Source organism: Brassica napus, chromosome A9 (genome assembly GCF_020379485.1).
Source record: "Brassica napus cultivar Da-Ae chromosome A9, Da-Ae, whole genome shotgun sequence".
Lineage (NCBI taxonomy): Eukaryota > Viridiplantae > Streptophyta > Magnoliopsida > Brassicales > Brassicaceae > Brassica > Brassica napus.
In genome coordinates this window covers 18518838-18530602 of record NC_063442.1, presented here as the reverse complement: position 1 = coordinate 18530602, position 11765 = coordinate 18518838, and the positions used below count along the sequence as shown (strand labels likewise).

Sequence of the window (11765 nt, the reverse complement as noted above, 5' to 3'; positions counted from 1 at the left end):
TGGAAAGCTTACATTTTTGGGAAGATGATTTGAAAACATTGGAAGAGAATACCTGCAAAATAAAATAAAATTATAAAAAATAAAATTAAAATTAAAATCATATTTGAGAAAACTTCTAATGAAATATGCTTAAAAGTCAAGGCTAGTAGACTTCATTTGAAGTCTACCAGCCGTAAGTTTTAAGTAGATTTCAAATGAAGTCTACTCTATCAAAAAAAATAGATCTGAAAAATAAATATATTAAAAATATGAAATAAGTTTAAATCTAAAAAACTTTTAAAAATATGATTTAATAGAAGAAATAGTTATAAATTAAAGACATATTAATATGAATTTTAATATGTAACTTTATTTGAATATAAATACTAGAACACATATTTTAAATCTATAGATGTAAACCTTACATTTTTAGGAGGAAAAGAGAACAACCATGGAAGAAAATACTTGAAAAATAAGATAAAATTATTAAAAAACATAGAAAAAAATTAAAGTCATATTTTTGTTAGACTTCCAATGAAGTCTGCTTAAACTTTGTGGTTTAGTAAACTTCCTATGAAGTCTCCAAACTTTAGTAAACTTCTTTAGTAGTCTACACTGTCTGATAATTTTCAGATCTGAAAAATCTATATATTTTGAAATGTGAAAATAATTTTAAATCTGAAAATACTTTACATAATAGAATTTATAAGGTAAACTAGTAGCAAATTAATGTAGAGAGCTTGATCTATAAATTTATTTGAATATAAACATGTAAATACATATTTAAAATCTATTAATCTAAAACTTACATTTTTAGAGGAGATGATGAAATCCATGAGTGATAATACCTACCAAAAAAAGATAATATTGTGAGAAATAAACATAAAAATACACATTTAAAATCTATAGATCTAAAACTTACATTTTTTAAAGGAGAAGATGAAATCCATGAATCATAATATCTAAAATGACAAGATAATATTGTGAGAAAGACTTGAGAAAATTTTAGAGAGAAAGAAGATAATGAGAGAGATTTAGAAACAATTGAGAGAATTTTAGAGAGAAGAGAGAAAGTTTTAGAGAGAAGGGAGAGAGTTTTAAAAACTTGTGCAACCACTTTAGAGAGAGATTGTATAAATTTTGTTTATATAGGGAGACAAAAATGTAACTAGGTTAAAATTTACGATACTGTAGACTTCGTTTAAAATCTACTAAAATTAAAATTTTGGAGTAGATCTTACTATAACATAGTAGACCTTTTTGGAAGTCTACTATAATAATTTAATTATTGTTGTTTATTATTTATTATTTTAATAATTTTAATATATGATTAATTAAATTTATTTTTTTATTTTTTAATAGTTATAGTATATGATTTCACTTTTTTTATTCGTAAGGAACTTAACTAAGTTTAAATATAATGATTTTTTGTAAAACAAATTGAAAAATATAGACTGAAAAAGACGTCTTCAGATAAGTAGACTTTATTGTAGGTCTACGAAACCCTAAACCACAAATCTCAAACCCTAAATGTTTTGCTTGATAATCAAAAAGTCTCATTTATACAAAATATAAACTACTAAACATTAATCTGAAGATTTAAGTTAATAAAACAAAAAAAAAAACAAAATCTAAAATCTAACCCTATGAAATCAACTACTAAAAGACATAACATGTTAGAACCTTTTGTTTCTAAACTATGAACATAGTCTAACACATGATAACCAAATTAGTATATATTCTTCAAAATTGTTCGATTATATGAAATTTTAATTTATTTACTTCATATTATCCATTATATTGATGATTAGTTAAAAATATCACAATAATTATTTTTATACATTTTCAAAATTAAATTATTAGATCAAATTAGAGTGTAGACTACAAAACAAGTCTATAAAGTAGACTTCGTATGAAGTCTATATATATGTAGACTTCTTTTATTACGTGTAGACTTCCAAACGATAGAAACGTAAAATACATTTCTGTTTTTTTGTTTTGTCATAAGGGTTAAATAGTACTTTCACTATTTCTTTAGGTTGGTTTTGCATTTGACTGAAAGTAGGGTACACTTTTACATTTGACTTGAATATTTGGGTTGGTTTTAGCAAATGTCCCATGTAATTATCCTTGAAAAAAAAAATATTATATCACTTATGTATGTTTTGTGAAAACCATATTCCAGGAAATGGAATAAGAAAAGTATGCTTATATATGATTATATTTGATAATATTCGATTGGTTTATGATGCTTTAGAGATATAGTGTAACAAAATCAATATACGTTTTAGTTTTGAAAAGATAACTGTCAGTTAAAAGAGTTGTGGCTACCCAATATCCCCTAGACTATATTTGCGAAGTGATTTTGCCACATGTCCTCTCTACAATCATTTTTACAAAACAAATGATGACATGACTAACAAGATTGATGACATGGCTTATAATTAATATGACATGGACAATCACATTTATTATTGACATATATTTTTGGTAAACTTTATAGAATATGACAATAACTAATACATTACATTTAATGTTGATTTGTATTTTTGGTAAACTTCTTAAATATGGTAATAACTCACAAATCATCACTAAAATAAATATATTGAAATATGCATTATAAATTTCCAAATATTATTTAATTGTATTTTTATAATTATAAAAAAATTATTACTAATATTTTCAAAATTTTCTACATCTTTTTTAAAAATTAATAAATTGTTAATCGTAATTTCATTAGTTTCTTTTAGATATCTACAAATTTTATATATTGTTTAGTTATAATTTTTAAATAACTATACAATTTTTATATGTTTTTTTAGTAATTTTATACAAGTTCATTTAATACATTTAACCAAAATAAATAGATAAAAAATTATCTAAAATTCAAAATTTAAATATATTACATATATATTATTAAATGTACTTTCAAATAAACAATTTTTTTTCTGCAAGCGGTGCTGCTCTGCTCCTGAAACAGAGTTACATCTATTCTTTGAATGTCCTTATGCCCAGCGCATATGGCGAGGCTCCGGAATATCAAATACTACCCTACTTGATATGCAAGTTACACTAGAAGAAAATATAGATGTTTGTCTCACGTGCAACATATCCTCAAGATGGCCACAGATTCAAGACCTTCCTATAAGTATCCTTTGGCGCATATGGAAAAGTAGAAATAATCTTATATTTCAACATAGGAATACTCAATGGTGGAGGGTGTTGGAACAAGCAAGAGTAGAGATACAGGAGTGGTCAAAAGCAAGAGATGTGTGCACTTCAACACAAAACACCAATAGAGGATCGACTGTAACATCTCGCGCTGGTAGATGGACTAAACCACGACAAAGATAGTATAAATGCAACTTTGATGCATCATTTACTTCAACTACAACCCAATGTAAGATGGGATGGGTGATACGTGGTGCATATGGTGAATATAGAGGAGCAGGGCATGCGAAAGGAAATACAGTCTCATCACCGTTGGAAACGGAATATAATGCACTAATAGTAGCTATGCAACAATGTTGGATAAAAGGCTACTAAGGTGATCTTTGAAGGTGATAACAAGAAAATGATTGATAATCTACATTCAAGGAAATTGCAGTTTGGTTTGTATAACTGGGTTAGAGAAGCAAGATGGTGGAGCAGGAAATTCCAAGAGGTTGAATTCAATTGGATAAACAGAGATGGCAATGGAGTGGTGGACAAGTTAGCCAATATAGATACTTTGAACTTATTTGAATATTATTATTAGATCCCTAGATCAGCTTCATCTCTACTGTATAATGACTATGTAAACTCTTCTTAATATTTAATAAATTGATGTTAAAAAAAAATTTAATTTTTTTATTATTAAATAATCAACTGTATATTAATATTAGTCAAAAATAATAAAATATATAATATTAATAAATTTCATTTTAAATATAATTTAACTTTTAAAAAATTTATCACTGCAAATGGTGCAGGAAAACACCTAGTCAATTTATATTTTCTTTCAAAATGTAAGAACATATTATCTAACTATTATAAAGTGTTTCAAAATCAACGAAGATAAAAGTACAAAATACTTTCATGTAAATAGTTAATATTATTTTATGCAGATACTTAAATTTCATTTTTTTTTTGAAACTCATACATGAAGATTTTGTTTCATAGGCTAATACAAATATCGTTACTATTAGAATTTAGAAATTTAGAATTGTAAGGTGTGTCACAAGACTCGCAACAGAGACACTAGAAACTAACTGGGACAAACGAATATCCGAACTTTAACTGAATCAGCATTACCAATTACATATATTATATGTTGTTTTTTCTTACATTGCACATACATGAAAAATAAGACCTACGATAGTAGGAGTATAGACGTATATAACATAGATAAAAGATCTTACATGAAATTATAAATTAAAAACTCACTTTTACAAGCCCTAAATAATAATAACTTGTCAAAAAGGAATAGCCTCCATATCCTCTGAACTGCTCTTGCTCGTCCACGTATCAGTTTCAGGTGATATCGGCGGAGGAACACTAAGTCTGAGCAATCCAACATCATCCCCGCCAATATCCACCACATCCTGGCCGATCTGCTCCTCAATCCCTCGCAAGATCTTCAGGATCTCATCCATCGTCGGCCTCATTTCCCTCTCGTGCTGCAAACATCGAAACGCAAGCTCAGCCACCGACATCATCTTCCTCCTCACCTCTGGATCCTTCTCGAATCCCAGGCTCGGATCAACGAGCTCGTGCAACGCGTTGTTCTGGATTTTGGCAACAGCCATTTTGGCTAGGTTGACGTCGTGGCTTTTCCTGGTGATGTCTACAGCTTCTTTGGAAGAGATGAGTTCTATTAGCACGACCCCGAAGCTGTAAACGTCGCTTTTCTCGTTTAGACGGTAACATTGGAAGTACTCCGGGTCTACATAGCCCGGAGTACCTTGCGGCGCGGTGGAGACGTGAGTTTGATCCATTGGAAACAACCGTGAGAGACCGAAGTCGGCTACTCTCACCGTGTAGTTCTCGTCCAGGAGAATGTTTGTTGTCTTCACATCCCTATGTATGATCCCTGCAAAATCATTCTCTGGTTAACCTAACTTGATGGTCAAGTAATTTGTTATAGTTTGTATTTTACCGGATGCGTGGAGAAATGCTAAACCGCTTGCGGTTTCGATCGCAACGTTTAGACGAACTGACCAGCAAAGAGGACGAGATATAGCACGATCTCCGTGGAGATGATCTGCGAGGGTTCCGTTTGAGATATACTCGTAGACAAGTAAAAGCTCTTTGCTATGTCTCGATGTGCATCCGTATAGAATCACAAGATTCGGATGCTTCAACGATTTCAAGATCTCGACCTCGTTCTTGAACTGTTCAACGTGTTTTAGCGATCTTTCGTATAGTCGTTTCACTGCTACAGCTCGTCCATCCTTCAGCACGCCTTTCAGAAATTGCCAAAAGATTCTTGAATCAATACTTCAATGCTTATTCTCGAGGAGATTGAAAAAGAGAGAGTGGGTTCTTTACCGTAGTAGACTGTACCGAATCCGCCATCTCCGAGTTCTCTAGAGAAATTTTGAGTGGCTTCCTCAAGTTCTTCGTAGCTGAAGACTTGAACTCCAAAGAAGACGCTTCTGTTTGCAGTGCTAGACACTGAGGGGAGAAGAGGGAGATCGGTGTATGAAACTGTTGTGGAAGTTGGATTGTTTGATGCTTCCTTACTCGAAGACGTGATGACCAAGTCTTTTCTAATGTATTGAGCTGCCTGTGCTTTCTTTCTCCATTTGAACGTACAGAACAAACCTCCGGCTATAAGAATGATTCCCACCAACCCTAAAGCAGTTCCGATTCCTAGAGACGAAAAAACAGGCTTTCATATTAAGATATATATGATAATGTGTTTGCGTATATGATATCTAATTGGGTGAAGCAAATGAATAATATTAAGTACCTGCTTTCTTTCCTGTTGAGAGGCCTGCATCAACAGAATGACACCAAGAAAAGGTTAGTCTAAACTTTTAAGAGAGAATTGTGTATCTTTCTACAAACTAAAAACATGACACTTGTAACGCAAGGGAGATTCCTTAAATAGATATCAGAAACTAGAGGGAATAAAAAAAAAAGGGAAAATTGTCTATTTTTACCTACCAAATTTAATAGTGCCTAAATGCAATCGGAAAAAGCTGGTTAGTGATAAATACAACTTCAATTCGAGTCAAATAATTTTAAGAAAAACAATCTAAATCTTGATCGGTTAAAATGATTTTTAGGAAAACATAAACCAAAAACTGTTTCACAAACCATAAAATAATCATCCCAAAGTTTCAAAGGGAGAAGATGAAGACTTATCATAGTATATATAATTTCAAATTTATAGTAATATTTTAAAGTATACTTTAGTCTAGTGATTCAAAAGTCCCCTTCAAAGGGTTCAATGCTAGGGTTCAAGTTGTCATCTTAAAAAAATTCTGTACTTTTTTGTTAATTATAATTGAATTGAAGTTTGTATTTAGCATGAATTTCAGGTCATATTTAGCATGAATGAAATTGTTAGAGTCCAAATAGGCATTTTCCCAATAAAGAACTAGGTGATCCTGTGTATAGTAATCAAAGTCATGTTGCTTGAAAGAAGAGGAAAATAGTAGTACCTGCTTTTGTTGCTCCAGTAGAGAGGCCTGTATCTATGATATGGCACCAGAAAAAAATGTTAGTTCAAACTAAATATGGAATTTTGAATCTTTCTAGAAACAAAATAAACTTGAAACCGCAAGTACTTTGTATACAGTGATCAGAAACTAAATATATTCCATGTTCATGATCCAATCAAAAGGTCGGCGGATATGGATTTAAGGAAGGGATAATTGGTGGTTCTTGTAGAAGAAAATTAGAATAAATAAAAAGAAACCTTACCCCAGTTTGTAGAACCACAAGTAACATTTTGATGCCCGTCAATACAATAACAAATAAATCCATTAGAGCTCTGATTATATCCACAAGCACCCTTAGAATTTTCGCACGTCAAACATTCTCCGTTAGCTCCAAGCTTGAAACCCTCTACGATAACCTTCTTTAGACTACCTAGAGTTGGAACGCTTTGCAGTGTGTTCAGAGACGTTCCATCTGCGGGAATGCTGACGTGACGTTTGCAAATCTCACCAAGTGCAAGAGACGATCGGTTTCTCGACACATAGTAACTTTTCTCATCATCATCATCGTCATCTTCACAATCGAGGTCACCAAGGTAAGTAGAATCAGTTTGCGTAACCTCGGGGCATCCGTAGTATATCGTCATCATCTCGGTGCCAGTAGCGAATGGAAGGACGTATTCGTTGAACAACGGCGAGTTTAGCGGGTATGGTGGACAGAGATCGCCTGTATAATCCGATCTAGCGAGTCTTACGACACGAGAGGTAGAGTTTGCCTCTAAGATTATGAACTTTGCAGAGGAGATGGTAAACTCCGCAAATCCTCCGCTACAGTTGAGTTTGAACTCGGGGTGGCCACATGCTTCTCTACCAGATATCCAGAAAGGGTAAAAAAGACCTTCTTGATTACCGCAGCTAAACGGGGCACTGCAGAGTCTGTGAAGCTCCTCACTAGCCGAGTAAACACAAGAAGGGATCACAAAGATCATCCATATAATTCTATAGGAGATATGACTTTTCGTTGATGGAAACAAACTGGTCATTGTGTTCTCCCTCTGTTTTCTTGCCTTGAAGGTCACTCAATAGGAAAATTGTGAAGGAGGAGGAAAACGCTCGGAACAGATTTAAACGATTTTCTTTTTCTTTTTTTCCTTTGCTTCTTGGCAGTTTTCCCTTGTTGTTTATGAAATTTAAATCAAGTTCCCACCGACGAAACTAAAAAGTTGGGTTTTTTGCATAAACCTCAACATCAACGACTTTTTTGCTAAACTGTAAATATCATATAGATGAAAAAAGATTTTACAAAGTAATATCTTATGTCTGAGCCATCTTGGCAAAAAGAAATAAAAATAAGATGGATCACTTATAAAACCAAAAGAAACCTATCGCAGCCACATCGCCATGAGGGCTTTGAAAGATTTTCTTTTCCTCCTTGCTGAGATGATATTTCTCAGCTGTTTGTCAACACTATGGAACACGGTAGCAGCAGGGATCGATGTTTGATTGTGGACTAAGTTATTCCTTTGTTTCCATAGGGTGAAAATGACTGTTTGAACCGCTAGTTTCCTCAAGAGGGTTAGCCTGTTTGAAGGTGAGGACCGGATCCAGGAGAGGAGTTCAGACCATGTGGTAAACATTGTTGGCGGTGGCTGACATCTGAGAAGCACTTCTCGCCAAACATCAATACTGTAAACGCAGGACAGCATTAAGTGGTCTCTAGTTTCGTCATATCCTGAGCAGAAAGGACATGCAGGCGAGATTGAAATCCCCCACGCTGCAAGTCGAGAACGGGTGGGTAGCCTGTCATAGTTAGCTACCCACATGGTGAATGCGTGCTTTGGGATTCCTCCTTTGAACCAAACGACATCTACCCAATCTTTAAGCTCTTCCCGCGGCCGCAGCACCTCCCATGTGGTTGACGACCTGAAAGAATGTAACGGAGAATCACCAGCTATCCATTCATAATCATCATTCACATCAACAGGAAGAGGCAAACTAATAGTAGTAAGATAAGTATGGAGTTCAACTTCCTTTTGGGATCTTGGGTGCGGCAGCGACCAAACAGAGTCATTTATTGCGTCAGCCACCACAGCATTCTTCCTTATCCTCAGAGATCTTGGCCCAGCACTACCCATATGTTCGATTAACTGACCGAGGGGCGTCCATACGTCGAACCAGAAACTGGCTCTCCTCCCATTACCCAGCCTTGTTTTACAAAATTGAAGCGCAAGAGGCCTTAGGTCTAGCAATCTGCGCCAAGCCCAAGAGTCCGTCACTCGAGCCTCGATGGTCCAGAAGGAGTTTTCACTCAGGTGTGTGCTCCAATGCCAGTTGGCCCACAACGAGGGAGATTTTGATTGTAACAACCAGAGGAATTTGAGGCAGAGCACATGGTTCCACACCGAAAAGCTCCTAAGATCCAGTCCGCCTTCCTCTTTAGGGAGGCAAACCGTATTCCATGCGATCTTTGCCAAACCTTTTTTCTCAATATTACCAGACCAAAGGAATCGAGAGCAGAGAGATTCTATCGACTTAATGCAACCTTTAGGTAAGATAAACGCGGAGAGCCAGAAAGTAACAATTCCAAATATGACTGTTTTGAGAAGCTGCAGCCTCCCAGCAAAAGAGAGCATCTTGGCCGACCAGGATTGGAACCTCGAGGTGATTTTAGTCATCAACGGGGCGTACTCCGAGATTTTGAGCTTCCTGCTCATAAGTGGGAGACCAAGGTATCTGATAGGGAAGTGACCAGAGGTAAATCCATAGCTGGAGATAGCAGTTGATTCAGATTGGTCAAGACCCGAGGTGAAAAGCTCAGTCTTAGTCGTGTTCATATGAAGACCTGACCAGGAAGCAAAGTCATCGAGACATTCAGATATTCCATGCAGGCTGTTGCTTGTGCCGTCGAAAAATAACATTACGTCGTCCGCAAACATAAGGTGCGAGATCTTGAGCTGTTCAGTTCGTGGGTGGTAACCAATGAGTCCAGATTCGTATCTTGAGAGTAACAACCGTGACAGACACTCCATAGCCAGAACAAACAAGTAAGGCGACAAGGGATCACCCTGACGGATGCCCTTAGTGCTTTTAAAGAAACCACCGGAGACTCCGTTGACAGAGACAGAGAAAGATGTCGTAGATAAACAATCAGCTATGAGGCAGATATAGTTCTCCGGTATGGCAATAGCCCGCAGGGTAGCAGTGATGAAATCCCAGCGCACACAATCAAAAGCCTTTCTCAGGTCTACTTTCAACATACCTCTAGGCGATAAGGCCTGGGTGTTGTACCCGTTCACCAGGTCAGTAGCTAAGAGGACGTTCTCCGCTAAGAGGCGGCCAGGCAGGAAAGCAGATTGGGATTGAGAGATCAATAGAGGGAGAATTTCCTTGAGTCTCGAGGCCAAAATCTTGGAAATGACTTTGTAGATCGTGTTCAAACACGAGATAGGCGTAAAATCCGTCGTGTGAGAAGCGTTTACCTTCTTAGGGATGAGGACCAGGTTTGCTGAATTCCATTGTTTCAACAGCTGGCCTGAGCTAAAAAATTCCAAGATGGCATCAGTAACCTCGGGGCCCACAATAGACCATGAAGCAATGAAGAATTCAGCCGAGTAGCCATCCGGACCGCCGGTTTTATTTTTTGGTAAAGAGAGAAAAGCCTCCTTTATATCATCAGCTGTGAACTCTTTATTGAAGCTAGCGACCTGGTCCGCTGAACATTTGAAGTCAAAGAGGAGGTCCAAGTCGCTTTGGATGAACATAGGCTGCGAGACGGGGCTTCCTAGCAGATCAGAGAAGTAATCAACGCATAGCTCTTGGATACCCAACTGAGAGTCGATTCGTTCCCCAGTACCAGAAAATAGAAAATGAATATGGTTCATGGCCTGTCTAGAGGCAGCATATTGATGGAAGAGTCTTGAGTTTCCATCTCCACAAGCCAACCAATTTATACTCGTTCTCTGGTAGAAGAAAGCGGTTTCTGCAGCTGACAACTCATCCCATTCCTGCTGAGCCTGGAGCTCATTATCGGCGTTAGTAGTAGAAGGGAGTGAGAGCATATCGTGCTGCGCTTGCAGGAGCTTTTCGTGGGCCTTCGCCGTTTTTTTCTCTATACCTGAGTAGTTTTGATTGCTAAACTCTCGTATTACATTCTTCAGCAGCTTCAGCTTCTTGGATACCCTGTACATTGAGGAGCCAGTAGTGTTGAAAGAGAACCAGCTTACACATACCGTGGCGAGAAAATCCGGGTTTTGAATGAGGAAGTTGTAGAAACGGAAAGGTTTTCTTGCCCTTGTTCTCTCTGGCTCAAGCGTGATGGATAAAACTGCGTGGTCCGAGAAGTCTGGTTTACCCACAAACGCCACTGAGGAAGGAAAGACTGAATACCAAATGTCGTTCACTAGGCTCCTGTCAAGTTTCTTAGCCACCGGAGCGCTCTTGCGCTTGTTCCACCAGGTAAAGGTGGTGCCTCGGAAGTTGAGATCATCCAAGTTAGCATCAGAAAGACATTGATTAAAATCCCTGATCCTCTTGTCCATGTTTAAAGTTGGGACCAGCGAGTGTTCCGAAGGCTCCCTGATTTGATTGAAATCTCCTAATATCAGCCAAGGTTTCGTGTCCAGACCATGAGAAACAGACAAAGCCGTGATCTCAGACCAGAGGAGAGAGCGCTCGGCGGGGTCGTTAGAGGCGTAAACTATGGAGATAACCACCGTAGATTGAGTAGCCGATGGCCAAGTAACCTCAGCAGTAATCATCTGGAGGGACTTGGAGATAATTGTAACCAAAAGCGAAGGATGCCAGACGATCCAAATCTTCCCGATAGGAGAGAAAATATAGTTATCTTCAGCTGACCATCCCGGAAAAAGTTGCAACAAAAATTTATTCATCTTGAGATGCTTCACATGAGTCTCAAGAATGCCGCCAAAAAGGGGAGAGTTTTTCCTAACCCATTTACGTAATCCGCTGCGGTGGTTAAATTTATTTAGACCGCGTACATTCCAGCAAAAAATGTCTGTCGACATAAGACTAATAAAGTTTGGGGCTCCTGTCCCGGTTTCCTTTCTGGGCAGAGTTCTTCAGACCCGAAAATTTCTTCTTATTTCTAACTACCTGGAAACCCAACTCCAAATCATGCTT

The 11765-nt window shown here is 36.7% G+C and overlaps 1 protein-coding gene across 1 annotated transcript; it reads right to left on the bottom strand.

Moving 5' to 3' along the window:
- Positions 1-4243: 4243 nt before the first annotated feature.
- On the bottom strand, positions 4244-8665 carry LOC106422353 (LEAF RUST 10 DISEASE-RESISTANCE LOCUS RECEPTOR-LIKE PROTEIN KINASE-like 1.4). The gene is made up of 6 exons (XM_013863150.3): positions 6892-8665; positions 6630-6662; positions 5933-5956; positions 5509-5832; positions 5117-5422; positions 4244-5050 (listed from the first exon to the last, which is right to left on the bottom strand). The coding sequence occupies exons 1-6, from the start codon at positions 7667-7669 to the stop codon at positions 4434-4436; spliced, it is 2082 nt and encodes a 693-aa protein (XP_013718604.2). The 5' UTR covers positions 7670-8665; the 3' UTR covers positions 4244-4433.
- Positions 8666-11765: the final 3100 nt, after the last annotated feature.

What these genes read in the sequence shown, in the direction of transcription:
- LOC106422353 (XM_013863150.3), bottom strand. Translation starts at nt 7,669, where the DNA reads ATGACCAGTTTGTTTCCATCAACGAAAAGTCATATCTCCTATAGAATT. An exon ending in TACTGGAGCAACAAAAGCAG is followed by an intron (nt 5,957 to 6,629) that starts GTACTACTATTT and finishes CTGTTGATGCAG; the next exon opens with GCCTCTCAACAGGAAAGAAA. An exon ending in CTCAACAGGAAAGAAAGCAG is followed by an intron (nt 5,833 to 5,932) that starts GTACTTAATATT and finishes TTTCGTCTCTAG; the next exon opens with GAATCGGAACTGCTTTAGGG.